We start from the raw sequence: 15802 nt of genomic DNA, 5'->3' as shown, positions 1-15802 counted from the left end.
ATATTTTAAAATAGATTTTAATATTTTATTTATTTATTTATTTTAGAGAGAGTGCATGAGCAGGGGGAGGGGCAGAGGGAGAGGGAGAAAGAATCTCAAGCAGACTCTCCGCTGAGCACAGAGCTGGACATGGGGCTCAATCCCACGAACCCTGACATCACAGCCTAAGCCCAAATCAAGAGGAACTGTGGCCCCCGGTGGGCTAGCAGGCAGGGTGTCCCTATATTGCTTGCCTAGTGCCTGGCAGAGCCATGTCAGCATGCACGGCACAGCGGCCAGCCGGGGCCAAGCTCCCAAGAAGAGAGGATGGGAGGCAGGGAAAGGCAGGTGCAGAATGTGAAGCTCACCTCGGGGCTCCACTTGGCTCCCGTGTGAGCAGTGTTAGGGGACAAGTAGCCTGCTAGGAGGGGACAGGCTGAATATTCTCCCCATAGTAGTTGAACAAATCCGAGGTCTGGGTGGCCCTGTGTATGTGCAAACATCTTCATTGACTTGTCCCACTACTGTCCCATCTTTCTCCCCTCTTATCGTCTCTCCCTCCTTCTTGAGTCTCTTTCTCTTCCTTGACCTTGCTGGCCTCCTTATGTCTGGTGCACACGTTCTCCTCTTTCCGTCCTGCCTCCTCCCTTCCTACCCCTCTGACAGACTGTATCAGCGAATCCCTCAACAGAGGCATATCTAACTTTTTTATTCATTGCATGATTTATTTTTAGCCTGAAACAACTGCATCCTAAAAATGGAGTTCCTGATGAGACAGGGGCTGGGCCGAGCTATGCGAGGTATCTGGGGCTTGGCTGCTCAGCCTGGCCCTCAGTCTCTGCAAGCGTGTGTCCTGAGCCCAAGAGTACTGCTTGTTGGAGCCCAGGAGTTGGGGAGTTGGTCCTCGGGCCCAGGAGGGACAGAGGGGAGGGACCGAATCCACTTCTCTGCTCCCCACTTTTCTCAGTCAGTCCTCTGGAGTCTTCCGGCCGCTTTCCCGCACTCAGGTTTCCTGGGAAAGTGAAAAGAAACTTCTCCCAGATGGAGAGAGTGCACCTGTTCATCGTGGGGGTCTACCTGCTGTCCTCCTGCCGGGCAGAAGAGGGGCTCAACTTCCCCACGTATGACGGCAAGGACCGCGTGGTCAGTCTCACGGAGAAGAACTTCAAGCAGATTTTGAAGAAATACGATGTGCTCTGCCTCTACTACCATGAGGCAGTGTCCTCAGACAAAGTCGCACAGAAACAGTTCCAACTGAAAGAAATTGTGCTCGAGGTAAGCTGGGGACCTGCTCACCGCATTGTCCCAGGGAGCACGGGCTGGCCAGCGGCTGGGAGGTGGGAACACCGGTGTGGAGACTCTGTCCTGAAGTCGAGCTGCATTTTAGTCTGGTTTGAATCTGAAGATATCCTTGTTGCAAAGCTGGGCTGTGGGAAGAGCAAAGTGTGGGTCCCGGCTCCTAAAATGGGGGCAGGCAGATGTGTTGCACGACACATAGTTCTGATTTAAACTCTGTCACCTGATGGTCCTCTTGACTTTTCAAGGGTAATAGTCGATGTTAAATCTATCATTGAAAAGCCTGGCTGAAATGCAATTCAGAGATGATCTGTGCGTTCCATTTGGTGTGCTAACTCCCCCCTCTCTGTTCCCGGAAGTTTCCCCATGATCCTGGAGAGACAGGAGGCATTTGACCTTGCTTCTCCACATGGGTCAGATGGGGAATGTCACAAAGTGGTCTTTGCCTCTTGGGGTTTGGGTCCAGTCAACATTGCACAGTGTGCATATGCGGAGATCTCTAGTTACACGTTCATTAGCGGGATTTTTTTTTTTTTTTTTCAGAAAGTTATTGGTGTGTGTTCAGGGCAGATGCTGAAGTCAGTTCTTATTTTATCTGTATTACATGGCCAGTTTGTAAGCCTGGCACGGGGGTGCATTCTCTAATCCTTGGTGAGTGGTCCAGGGCCGATTCCCACAACGCCTCCTGGACAGTGTAAGGTTACTTACACTTCAGGAGCACCTGTGAATGCCAGGAATTCTAGTAGTCACCAAGATCCCTCCTCAGCCCCACGCCCAGCTGAGGCACAAACCTGGGGACAGGGCTATTTGAGAATTATAGCAGCTTATTAACTAGCATATCAGAAAGCTCAACTGAATCAAATATTTTGATTAACAAAGTTATCATATATCAAACACATGTAGATTTGAATCCCTCCAAATAGATACCAATAAATTCCATGAAAATCATCTCAAATATCATAAAATATAATTTAAAAAGTACTTGAGAATCCTAAGTGTCTCTTGATCATACAACACCTATTTTCAGAGCTCTTCTGTATGGTGGCGTGGTTATTACAGAGAGCTTGGGTTGACAAAAAGCTAAGCATTTTCAAAACATCACAACTACCACCATATTTTTCCTCAGGCTTATCCTGGGGGCTGGAAGTGGAAATTCAGTTCCCTCTTGTGTTGCAAGCAAAGAGAAAGCAGGGACAGTTTTTAGATCTTTGTACTATATATGGGAACATCAGAGGCTGGAAGAAACCAGGACATACAGCATAGCTGCTGCTTAGCCCCTGAAATACTCACATCGTCATCTCTGTTTCAAATGGCCCTACTCAGTTATCAAGAGACACTTTTCTGAAGAAGTTCTTTGAAGACATAAGGATTCTACCCCACATGCTCGTCACTGTCTGATAGCCTGTAACTCAGAAAGAATGCCAATACGAGTAACAATCTCCCATTTCTGATTCCCCAGCATATTAAAACACATGCGCACACACGCACACACATACACTTGGACACACATACACACACACTCCCTCAAGAACGTATCTCCCCCAAAGACCTAGGGCCACGTAGACCTGAGAAAGGACTTTCCCCTGGGCTCACCATCCCTTCAGACACCTTTGATCCAAGAGTGCCTGGCAGAGACCCATGGGACTTAGGCGATGTCCCACAGGCTGCTGAAGCTGAGGTGGGAATCATTAGGGGAGAAGGACATAGAACATGGAGTCAGGAGATCTAGATTTATATTTTGGCTTTGCTTTTCCTGGGCACATGATATAGGGCAGGGACTTGATTTCTCTGAGTCTCTTTTTCTTATCTATAAATATGGGAAAAACAATCATTATACCTATGTAAGAAATAATTAAATAACAATAACATTTATTATCCAATAATAAGACTGTTCTAAGCACTTTGTATATGTTAACATGTTGAATCCTTACAGTATTTCTATGACATTGGCATAGTTCCTATCCCCATTTTACAGAAGGGGACACTGAGGCACAGAGAGGGTAAGTTGCCCAGGGTCATTCAATCAGTGCAGGCGAAGGTGGTCTTAGCCCCTGCATTGTACTGCTGCTGTAACCAAATAAGATGATGTTTAGTTATCTGCTAGATACCCTGTTGAGGATCCTTTCTAGTCTGCCTTAAATAAAGTTGCTCCGCCCATGGGCCTGGGCCTGGAGAGGCCAGCTGTATCAGCAACAGGGTTGAGAAGCACAGAGCAATCTCCCCCCCCATCCCAAAACAGGATACCAGTCACGTAGCTGTCCCAACCAGGGAGGAGCCCCTGCTTCCTTAGTGATGACCGGAGAGGGGAGGGGGATTTGCTGGGGTACCTGTCAAGTGCAGACTCTTCCTCAGAGTCCAGGACAAAAATGGTTCTGGGAATACCATGGGTAGAAAGAAAGGGATGTAAGCCTCTATCTTTCCCTCCTCATCAAAACAGTTATTTTGTCCTTTTAATTCCCTGCCCCCCCCCACAAGCTGCATTAAGGAAAATTCTCTGCCAGTTTCGGGGCTGTGGCTGCTGGGGGCTAAGAGAAGAGGAGACAGCTCCCAGCGAATGTCCACAGGAATGAGGTCTCAGGCAGGGGCAGACAGGGCAGGGACAGTGGGCTCCTTTCCTCCAACTTGTTCAGGGAGGTGGCTTCCGACGTTTCTATCGTAACTCACTATGACCTAGTGCTTGTGGACACATGCATGCATACACACACAGGAAACAGAGATTTCAAGGGACAATTACTGTTTGGGGAATACTTGGATTTTTAACAAAATTCTTTTTCTTCTATTTCATTCTGTTCTGTTCTTGTCATTTTGAATCTTTTTCAATTAAAAAATATTGATTCCAACCCATTAAACCGATTTCATTCTACAATGATGAGCTGTCACTCCCCTCCCCGCCCCCCCGCCAGCTAAGAGAATTTTAGGGATTAGGATCTCATAACTTGTCATGTAAGGGCTGCCCCGTTCTGACAAAAACCTAAAGGAGCTGACCATAGCTCCTGCCCCTCGAAAGGATTTTGCCTGCCACTCTAAGGGATGACCATGAAAAGACCCAGGAGCAGCCCTGTCTGCAGGGTGAGGAGGCATTCCCCGACTTGGGGTCTTGAAATGCTGATCAGTCACACATACATCTGTCACTTGCAAGTTGGGGTTTGGGTGGGGGAGAGATACTGTGGATACAGGAAAAGGAGACACTTGGGTGCCTCATGGCCCATTATGGAAGAAGGGCAAACAAAAGCTACAGTGCAAGGGGCTCATTGTAATAATAGAGAGGCTTATAAGGTTCTCTGAGAGCACAAACAAGAGCCCCACTCTCTGGGAGAGAAGTGGAAGGCATGACAAGGAAGAACTGGTTTGTTACAATGAGTAGAATTTACCAGGCAAGAAGCAAGGGCTGGGGAAGGAACTGCAAGAGGAAGGATTCTGACAACACTCAAGTATCTCCCCACCAAATTTTCCTAGAATTTGACCGTGATGGCCTCATTCTTTTAGGGTAGGGTTTTTGTTCCTACTTGGTTAAAGTCCTACGGGCAGGTCCTTTAAAATATTGCCAATCACTTGTACCTGCGTCTGACCAAATTTGAGTTCTGAGTGAGAACAAGGTTTGATAAAGGGAAGGGGAGTAGAGAAAGAATGTAAGGTCACTAAACGCTTAGGCAGAAAAAGTGCAAATAAAATGATACCAGGAGGCACCAAGTTCAAACTGTTGTCCAGTTTGGCTGGGTCTGGCTCTGGAAGGCACCAGGGGTGGTATGGTCTGGCTCTGGAAGGCACCAGGGGTGGTGCGGGGTACATAGTTCAGTAGAGGTGTTCTGTAGAGGCTTGTTGAATGAATGACATGTCTGATGAAACGTTGTCTTTGAGAACCATCTAGCTTGCTCTGAACCCTTTACTTCAGAGCTGTGGCTTTGTAGTGATGGGACTCAGCCAGCTGGTAATCCCGACTCCTGGTTGGGCATTTCATCCACAAAGAGCACATACTCACTTAGAAATGTCAGAATACATGGAAAAGAAAAACAAAGACAAAAATAATAGCCACCCAGAAAGAAACAGTTCACGTACTGAGAGATTTCTCTCCCATATTTTCTGTCTATATGCAAACATACATTTTTCAGTTGTTTTGTATTATTTATACAATTTTGTTTCCTGCTTTTTTCATTTCAGTATATTGTGAGCATTCTTCTGTCATCATAGAGTGTTATATTCTTGGCAAACGTAATGTTAATGCTGGCCTGGCATTCCATTGTATGACCATGCATATTTTTAAGATAAGTGGCCTATTTTGGGATGTTGACACAATTTTCAGAGTTTTAAAAATCTTTGTTTAGATTTTCATTGTACAGTTTCATCAGAAATTCTTTGATTTTTTTTTTTAGCTAAATGGAATTTTCACATAAAATTACCTGCCGTTTACATTTTTTTCTCCCATGAATTAATTTTCTGACTTTCCCCCAGTTTTCTGTTGAGGTGTCAACACCATTTAGTTGCAATTTTATACACTGTTTCCTTCAGCTTCAGCCAAGACAGTACACGGAGTTAACGCCGTAGAGGCCAGATTCTATTAGCATCATAGAACTCAGACCCAGGAGGAGGATCTGCCCAATGATTCCGATTCTTCCCTGCTCTTTTGTTTCTTGCTTTGACTTCCCCCTTGAAATTGCAATGCAAGCCATTGCTGCTATCATGTGTTCCACAAACGTTGCCAGAGAAAGTCCTCCAATGTCACCGACCTCTCTTGGGTTAGAATGCTTGAGAGGTGGTGTGCTTTAAAACATGGACGTTCAAATCAGATAGATTCAAGTCCAGTTCCCAAGGAGGAAGTCTGTCTGTGGTCAGGCTCCTTGTTTTGTAAAGTGGAGATAGTGGTGGTGTGACGATGAGTTAGTCTGGCAAGAGCGTGGTTCAGGCACACGGAAGGTACTTCAACAAATATTGTTAACTTGCAGCCCGTGCTCCCCTTTCCAGTCTTCATTTTAGATGCCACCCACCCTAACCCCACCACTTTATAGACTGAGGACACCAGGCCACTTGCAGAGAGCTCAGGACTGGTAACACAGTGCCATGTTGCTTATTCTCAGCCAGCTGAGCCCCAGAGGGCAGAGGGGACTTGCCCTTGCTCACAGATTCTTGATGTCTGCCCACCATGTGCAGCTCTCCCTCTGATCTCCACGACTTTGCTGAGTCTGTTCTTGATATACTCAGCCACTTCACCCGCACCATTTATGAACTGGGCTTCTTCCACATTCTCAGTTCTGGTGCCGTCTTTGAGGGATGCTTCCAGTTTCCTTCCAGCTCCTTCTACCTTACTCTTTCTCTCCAAGGAGACATATGTGGAAGTTCTCCCTCTGGACTGGAAACCTCCGGAGGGCAACCTGAATTCAAAGCAAACTTGGTAATAGAGGAAGTGGAAAAAAGCAAATGGAATCAAATTGATATGGGCAAGGACCAAAATCTGCTTGTGAGTCAAAAACACAGCTGGATGAATGATCTGGGGGTGTAGGGTACTGGATGGCAGAAGGAGGCAGAAGGATGGCAGAGGGGGCTGTGCATAAGCAATATGGCTTCCACATTAGGAGTTCCTTAGCTCCCTGGGATTGGCATTCCAAACACCCAAGCAAGTATGGGAACTGTTTACTTCTTCCTGTCCCCACCTGCCTTCACACGGATATTATCCCCAAGTCCAAAGCCCACTGCCTTTCCTCTACACCACTCCACTTCCAGGAAAACAGCATTCCAGCCTGAACAAGGAGAAAGGAAAGAGGACCGAAACTTTTTCCTAGAGAGCTTCGTGCCCATAGAGAAACGATGTCTTGCTACTTCAGCACCTCTAGAAGGAAAGGAGAAAGGAAACGTGCATGGACCTTGGTTTCAGGATCTCTGGGCATTCTATATCACATCTCATGTTCAAAGATGACACTATTAACTGTGTATGTGTGTTTTGGGGGAGCGAGTGAATAGGCCAACCTGTAACCAATACACATTTATTGGATTAGGAGAAACCATGGGAGATCTACTCAGGCAAGTTACAGAATGTTTTAGAGCCTGAAAATAAGTAATGTGAATCCCTGAACAGAACTATCAGTTCATCAAATATGCACTGCCCTTACCAGACTCTGAGTCACGTCAGCATGAATACGTGAATGAATGAATGAATGAATGGAGTCAGTGAACAGAAGATGAAGGAGCTGTGCTTTCCTCACTGTGAGCAGTTGACAACCGCTTCGGTTGTTTAGGATGAGCGAGGTCTCTTAGATGGGCAGGCAGCCTGGGGTCTTGCAGGAATAGCCATTGCATCCTGCTAGCTGCATGCCAGGTCGACCCAAGTCTCCTGGTATTCTTCAACAGACCCTTAGCTAAGGTGCAAGGTCAGAGGCTGCTCCTGAGCATCCCCACGCAGGGACCTTCTGTTCTTCCTGCTTAAGAGGTCCCACTTCCACTCACCACATAAAAGCTGCTGCCATCCACACACAACCTTCCTGGTGGCTCTCTCCCAGGCCCTCTTAGATACTGAATGCACATCATCACATAAGATGATTGGAAATGCCCTGTCTACCAGTAGGAAGACAGCTTGTTGTTATGACCAATTTTCCAGTGCCGGTAAGAAGATTATTTTCCAATAATTTTTGACGGTGATTCTGACACAGATTATTCATTATGCCCTGTGGGGGGTGGGGGAGGCTGGTTCCAGCATCTGTAGCAGAATCAAGAATCAGAATCCTGGTCAGTGTAGGGCTCTGGGTTCTATTGCTACTTAAGGAAGTCTCTTGATACTGCTGCTCCCAGTCTACCAAAGTCCCTAACAGACTGAGCTCCCTTCTCTATTAAGCACTTAGTCTCCAAATCAGTTTGCATATCAGTGAAATCTCTCTGGCTAGGAGTGAGTGACACAACATTTTAGACCCTGCAGTATGCCCAATGTCATTGACATGACTCTCGTGCTCTTTCTGAGCATGGCCGGCCTCTTATATCCAACCTCAGATGAGGGAGCCATGCTCAGGAAAAGCAGACAACTGGAGCTCAGAGTGAAATTCTCTCACACTTGCTTTTTGATCCAGAGCAAGTCACGGATAGGCACCTCATTTCACTCATCTATTAAACCAATCATGTGGTTTCAGCCAGTGAGTTAAAAGACTTACATGGAATGCATGTGAATAAAAATTTCTTATAAAATTGTAGGAAGCAGGCGCCTGGGTGGCTCAGTTGGTTAAGCGACTGCCTTTGGCTCAGGTCATGATCCTGGAGTCCCGGGATTGAGTCCCACATCAGGCTCCCAGCTCCACGGGGAGTCTGCTTCTCCCTCTGACCTTCTCCTCGCTCATGCTCTCTCTCACTGTCTCTCTCTCTCTCTTTCTCAAATAAATAAATTAAATATTTTAAAAAATTGTAAGAAGCTATACAAGAATCAGATATTATCTTGTTATGTTGATTACTATTACGCTGATACTAGGAGATTAATCTATGTAGAATGCCTAAAGGAGTACCTGAAATATACCCAGTGCTTATCAAATGCTAATTCTCTTCACCTGTTGCTTGAAATTTAGACCATGTTCTAGGCTAACTGCAATAGTTCTCAACCTTGGCTGCATATTGGAATCACCAAAGAATTTTTAACAATACCAGTGCCTTGGGGTGCTCAGCTCATTGAGCATCCAACTCTGGGTTTTGGCTCAGGTCACGATCTCAGGGTCATGTTCTCGGGGTTGAGATAGAGCCCTGCATTGTACTCTCTGCTCAGAGGGGGGTCTGCTTGAGATTCTCTTTCTGCCATTTCCTCGGCCTCCCCCCACCCCTTACCACCTGCATGTGTACTCTTCCTCTCTCTCCCTCTCTCTCTCAAATACATCTTTTTAAAAAATACTGGTGCTTGGGTCTCCTCCCTCCAGATACTGATTAAATTGGTGATGGGATAAGAGATGTTTTTAAAATATCAGTTTTTAAAAGCTCTGTGGGTAATTCTCATGTGCAGCCAAGCTTGTAGACACTTGAGAATTGATGCTCAAAATGCAGACCCCAGAGCAGCGAGCAAAGCATCACCTGGATGCTTGTTACATTTAAATGGGATTCTCCAAGTGATTCCTAGGTGGATTAAAGTTTACCAAGCACAGCAGTGGTCTCTTGGGCTAGAGAAATTTTCCAGATGACCAGAATCGGGTTCCAACTGGTTGATCTTTGGTCTTTTGACATACCTCTGGTTTGAACTGATGCCATAATTTGGTTCTAGGGTTGTAGGGGTTCAGGTCTGCCCTAGGACTCAAGCACCAGTATTCGCCCACCGTCCCCTCTCAGAGCCAGGGACTAACATTTTGGACCTCCTTAAAAGGGGATATTTGGGCCAGGGGAAGTCTTACCCTACTTGAGAGGTTTCCAGTGGAATTATGGGTTTTTCTGAGGCCAGATCAGAGGGTAAGCTTTGGGCAGGGTACAGGATGTACCTTCAGAAAGGAAAAAAATCATCTATTTGGTTGCCATGTCACATTACCCTTTTCCACAAAGAAATGGCAAATCAGAGAACCCTGGAGAATATGGGATACTAACGGGTTTGTATGTGTGGGTTTTAAAGTGTTTGACAGGAAACTATGGGAAATCTGCTTAGAGCAATATAGTAAGTGTTCTATAATGTGAAATGGCCCTGTGACCACCCAAAGAGAAATATTCATGTGAAATGGCCCTGTGACCACCCAAAGAGAAATATTCATTCCTTTATCCATCACATGTTTATACCTGCTTCCTTACAAGATGCAGGGGAGGGGTGCCTGGGAGACTCAGGCAGAGTCAGTTAAGCAGCTGCCTCTTGGTTTCAGCTCTGGTCATGATCTCAGGGTCCTGGGATCAAGCCCTGGGTCGGGCTCCAAGCTCAGAGGGGAGTCTGTTTGAAGATTCTCTCTCTCCCTCTCTCTCTGTCCCCCCCACAAATAAATAAATAAATCTTTTAAAAAATCTTAAAAAAATACAGATGACGTGGCTCTCTATAGCTAAAGAGATGTTCTTTCATTAATGCTAAGAACTCACTTCCTTTAGTTCTTTGCTTTAAAAGGCACCTTATAAAAGAAGTTATTTCCCTGACCTCCTACATAGCTCAGTCTCTGAGCACTCCTTTTAACCTCTCTTCCCTACTCTTTCTCCATAGCACTAGGCTGACACATTGCCCACTATCTGACACCCTTACAGAATGTAAAATCCACACAGGCAAGAGAAAATGTTCCCTCTATTGCCATATGTCAGCACCTACATCAGTGTCTGGCTCATGGTGGGCACTCAGTGGTATTTGTTGAGTGAATGTTAAATGAACAGAAGAGAAGAAGGAGAAGGGAGATAGCACTTACTATGAATTTACCATAAACCGTACCCAATATGGGTGCTTTATGTATATTATTTTACTTAATTCTTACAGCATTTTTTCCACAATGCATGCAAAGAAATGATCCCAAAAGTTAAGAGGAGAAATTGCCCAAAGTCACAAAGCTATAAAATGGTAGATCAGGATTTGAACTCATATCTGTTTGGTTCCAAATGACAGGTTCCTTCCATGACACCAAAGAACAGCTGAGAGGGATTGCTTTGTGTTTGTAAGCAGTGCCAGCTTAGACAGGGACAAGTGTCTTTAGTTTGTATTCTGGATTTTCACCCACACTTGAGCAACATTTAATTGTACAGTTGGACTAGGTTAAACTGAAATGAACAGTGTGAGAAAATGGGCTAATGCTTCACGCCTACTTGGGATTTAATAAAAATCCAGCAAACACTGGATGGATGGGTGGATGGAAGGATGGATGGATGGACGGATGAATGGATGGATGAAAAGAGAGGGAAGGAAAGGCAAACAATGGTAAATCTATTGCATATACAGAAAATATATTTCTCCTTGATCTCTCTTTAAAGTTAAATTAATTAAAAGAAGCAGAGTGGAAAAGTATAAAATTAGATTGACTCTGTCATATCCAGGAACGTTTTTGTCATCCTTGCTTAATCCCACTGAAAAATGGGTAAAACTGATTTTTTTTTTTTTTAAACCACAGGACACTCAGTCCCAAGTATATATCCAGCATGGGCAGAAACCTCTAGCCTCTGCAAGGCTGACCCTGCCTTCAGACCTATTTAGCACTGGCAAATGTCCCTATGATTGCATTTCTAAACCCCAAGAGAGGAAGGCAAAATGAAGTTGCGGGAGTCAAGTAAATCTACAGATGGAATGATGTGGGAACTATGGGCAGAGAATAGCAACACACACAAGATTCAGGTATTTCTTCCAACTGTTCACTGCCCAAAAATGGCATCCTCCAAACTTGCACCTGCTGCCCTCTGTAAAATCAGATGAGGTCAGTCTTATTTTGGTTTGGCTGTGGGAACGAATCCTCCCCTAGAACCAGTGCTCTCTCAGACAATGTATACCCATGCCCGCTCTGAAATTGCAGATCTCCTTAGAGCCCAAGTGCCTCCCAAATATTTGATGAGAGTTTACCGTGCACTTCCCAGGGGCAGATGGTGAAAGACAGAAGTGCTATTAGAAGATCATGGCTTGAATTGATGGAAGGAGATCAGTTCTCCTTCCACCTAGAGAATTAATAGAGATTTTACAAGATGGAAAACACACTGTTGATTCAGAAGTTTTTAGACCATTGGAACTTTCTTTTCTCAGTCCAATACTTGATTCCAAACAGGATGTCTGGCCATGATATCCCTTAGGTAGACCTTCTACCAATGTTATACATTTTTTAAGTGGAGACATGAGATACCATGAAAGTCTCCACTATAAAACTATCATAAGGGGTGCCTGGGTGGCTCAGTGGGTTAAAGCCTCTGCCTTCGGCTCAGGTTATGATCCCAGGGTACTGGGATTGAGCCCTGCATCGGGTTCTCTGTTCATCGGGGAGCCTGCTTCCCTTCCTCTCTCTCTGCCTGCCTCTGCCTACTTGTGATCTCTGTCTGTCAAATATATAAATAAAATATTTTTAAAAAACTATCATAAGATGAAGCAGTAAGATGAAAAATTCAGGGATAAGATGTTTCAGAATCACATGGTTTTTCTTTCAAAACAGCAGCCCCCTTTTTTTATAGTTTGGACACCTCTGGTTGGTCTGGAGGATTTTCATATCATTAACAGCTCAGCCTTAGCATCTAAGGTGACTTCTTCCACCAAGAAAGCCAGCCCTCCAAAGCACTGAGTCTGTACCCGAGAGCCTCGGAGGCTCCCTCTTCTAGCAACTGGATGCAGTCTTATCCAGATAAGCCGTTTCTGTTTGGACAGCCATGTGGGAAGATGGCCAGTGCGCCATCTTGCAGTGTGCTGGGCCCCGCCAGCCAAAGCCGCTTCTGAGTGCCCACAGAGCCTGTTCCAGGAGTGTCCGCCTGCTGCCCATTGCCCCACGCCAGGCAGGCCGCTCCTCACCATCTGCTGTGTGCTGGGCAGGAGGCAGACCAGGCCAGCCACCAGGTACTCCCTCACATGCTCACCTGCCTCTACTTCACACCCACATGCACGGCCACTTTGGCTCAGGACCCCAAACGATCTGACCACACGTTCCCTATTTATTTATGAAGGAAACGAGAGCGTCTCCTGTATTCACAGGAAAAGGTGAACAGGACATATAAACAGCAGCCCTCAATATTGCCCCACAAGAAGCACACGCTTTGGGGGGCTCAGTCGGTTGGGCATCTGCCTTCAGCTAGGGTCATGGTCCCAGGGTCCTGGGATCAAGCCCCATGTTGGACTCCTTGCTCAGCAGGAAGCCTGCTTCTCCCTCTCCCTCTGCTGCTCCCGCTGCTTGTGCGCACTCTCTCTCTGTCAAATGAATAAATCATCTCTGAAAATGGAGCCACAGTGTCAGGTTGGAACCCAGCTATGTTACTTAAGTGCTGTGTGGCCTTGGGCAAGTTGGTTGACCTTTCTACGCCTCCATTTCCTCAACTACAAACTTCTGCTTTCTGTGGATTTTGGGAAGATCCAATAAGATAATCCATGTAAGGGACTGGAGCAGTATCTAGCACATAGAAAACACCCAATGGGTGCTCTTTTTCTTACTGTTACACTGCTTCTCAGCATGGTGGAAAGAACACACAGCTCTGGTTCTTGGGTCTCATCCCTGGCATTGACAAAAGACAGAGCCTAAGAACACCAGTAGAAACCAGCAACAGCCTCCCTCTTGCCCTAAAGCTCTCTCGGAGGCCACCCATTCCAGCCTCAAGAAGTCCCAATATTTACTTCTATCTCATAAAATAGCTGTTCCACTCCCTCGCCCGCCTCCTGCATGGAGCCATCACGTGCCAACGCCCAGCTATACATAGCCCGGGCCCCATCTGCAGGTGGCAGAAAGTGCTGGGAGATTACTGGGGATAAACGTCAGCTCTCCAGTTTCAAGGCAGGACACACAGTTGCTGAATGGCTTGACACGTTGCCAGATGGTATGAGGGATAGTGGGTGAAAACAGGGTGCTTTTTGGCTTACAAGGAAAGAGCAGCATTGTGGCCGGGATATTTTTAAGGACCAGCCTCAGGGACGTTCACTTTGAGCAAAGATCGGTGACATTTTTTTCCCAGGCTCCTCAGTACTCCATTTTCTTCAGATTCTTGATCCTGCAGAAAGTACCCCCCAACCCCAACTCTCAGTTCCCTTTAACGGAACCTCCCCATGCCTTCCCCACCTTCCCTCTGACCATGAGATGTGGCACCAATGTAGCTTTCTTCAGTCCATCCCGGGAGGTAAGGGGTGCCATGAAGGGACTGCACTTGGAGGGTCAAACACAGGGTCCTTGATGGTCTGCATCTGCTGTCCCAAGGCCTGGGGAGCGGTCACACGGCCCTCGGAATGTGCCCCCTGGTGCGGCTGGATGACTCTTTCCTGCCTTTCATGGGCAAACTTCTTGAACCAGGGATCCACACCTGCTCTAACATGTCCTTGCCACCCACTCAAATGCTTAACTCCCAGTGCTTTGGCTTCTGGCCCAGCTCCTCTCTGAAAGGTCACCAGTGACTTACCAGTCCTGAAAGGAGAGACCTAGTGGTGGTCCCACTGTCCATGACTCCCTGCAATATTTGATCCGGCCACCTGCACCTTCTCCCCTGCTGTGACTTTGGAGTCCCCACACTGTGTTCCCTGTCTTCCGATTCCTCCCCCAGGCCTCCATGCCTCCAGGGCGCGCTCCTCTTTCTGCTCCTGCCTCCTGTGAGACGGCCAGTCTCCCACCCTGTGGTTTTCTCACACCCTGGCCTCCCTGAAGATGCTACCTGCCCTTCCGCCCCCACCTCTCCCCTCCACCTCTCTCTTTGGGACCCCTCCCCCGAGCGCCAGGTTGACACCTCCAGCTCTTGGCAGGACTTGGATTGCCATGAACGCACTACATCTAAATCGAAACGGAGAACTTCGCCTCCGCGTCTGGCATGCCCCAGCTGATGTCAGTGTTTCGTTCTCCCGTTCGTTCCCTGGCTGGGGACCCTGGAACCATCTCGCCTCCTCTTCTTGTGAGGTCTCCCTCCCTTCTCTCTCCAAAGCCATGGAAGAGCTCTAGTTGGACTGACTCTACACTTGGAACATCATTTCCTACGTTACCTCCATACCCTGCCACCGTCTCAGTCTGAGACCTGTCCTCTCCCAGACAACGCATCAGCCTCTCAGCGGGTCACCCTTCCTTTGCACTCTCCTTTCTGTCGGTCAGAATAGACCCTCCTCCAACTCCGGTTAGCTGTATTGTTCTCCTACCCAAATACCCCCAGTTCAGAACCATTCATCCTCATATTCAAATCCTTTACCCTCTTTTTCTTTTTCTTTTTTTAAAGATTTTATTTATTTATTTATTTGACAGACAGAGATCACAAGTAGACAGAGAGGCAGGCAGAGAGAGAGGGAGAAGCAGGCTCCCTGCTGAGCAGAGGGCTCAATGTGGGACTCGATCCCAGGACCTTGGGATCACGACCTAAGCCGAAGGCAGAGGCTTTAACCCACTGAGCCACCCAGGCACCCCTACCCTCTTTTTCTTGTATGCCTTAAATATACCACTCCATTCAGCACCCTCAGATAACCTCTCAGTTCCATACCCTCCCTGTACATCTGCATCTCCAAACCTCTGCTTTGCCATCTTGTCCTCCTGAGATGCCCTTGCTGCTGGCCTCTGCTTATCCATGTGCTGCTCGCCATTCAAGGTCTAGGGGGCCTCTCCTCTCCCAAGCAGTATCTTCTTGCATTCATTCATTTCCTTGAGAAACTAATTGTGTTTTTAGTTTACTGCAAGGTAGCAATGTGGTTCCAGTTCTTCTGATTTTTCAAGGAAAGTTGGAAATCTCAATTTCCATATGAAATTGCTTAATTTAAAAATTTTCACACCATGTTGTAAAGATGGTTCCTACCAGAGGCACATAGTCCGTTAAAATTATAATTTATAGACTACTTCATATACCATGCAGATAGCAGATCATAATATATTCAGTGTACAGAAACAAAAGAGAGTAATAATTCTTTTCAGGACAGGTTTTTGGATCTATAAAAGTAGATTTTCTTGGCAATCAGGAGTTGGATGTTCATCCTATGAATTTGGGATTTAAA

At 46.5% G+C, this 15802-nt stretch overlaps 1 protein-coding gene across 1 annotated transcript in view; it reads left to right on the top strand.

Annotated features, from left to right (window-relative positions):
- Positions 1–729: 729 nt before the first annotated feature.
- Positions 730–15802, top strand: part of LOC111143039 (calsequestrin 2) — a 65183-nt gene continuing 50110 nt past the window's right edge. The window contains exon 1 of the mRNA XM_022496470.1: positions 730–1254. Within this exon, the coding sequence (XP_022352178.1) occupies positions 1021–1254 (234 nt within the window). The 5' untranslated portion in view covers positions 730–1020. The remainder of the gene's footprint in view (positions 1255–15802) is intronic.

Source organism: Enhydra lutris, unplaced genomic scaffold (genome assembly GCF_002288905.1).
Source record: "Enhydra lutris kenyoni isolate GAN:26980312 unplaced genomic scaffold, ASM228890v2 scaffoldscaffold9, whole genome shotgun sequence".
Lineage (NCBI taxonomy): Eukaryota > Metazoa > Chordata > Mammalia > Carnivora > Mustelidae > Enhydra > Enhydra lutris.
Note: the sequence above shows the minus strand (reverse complement) of the source record. Positions and strands in the feature narration are given on the sequence as shown.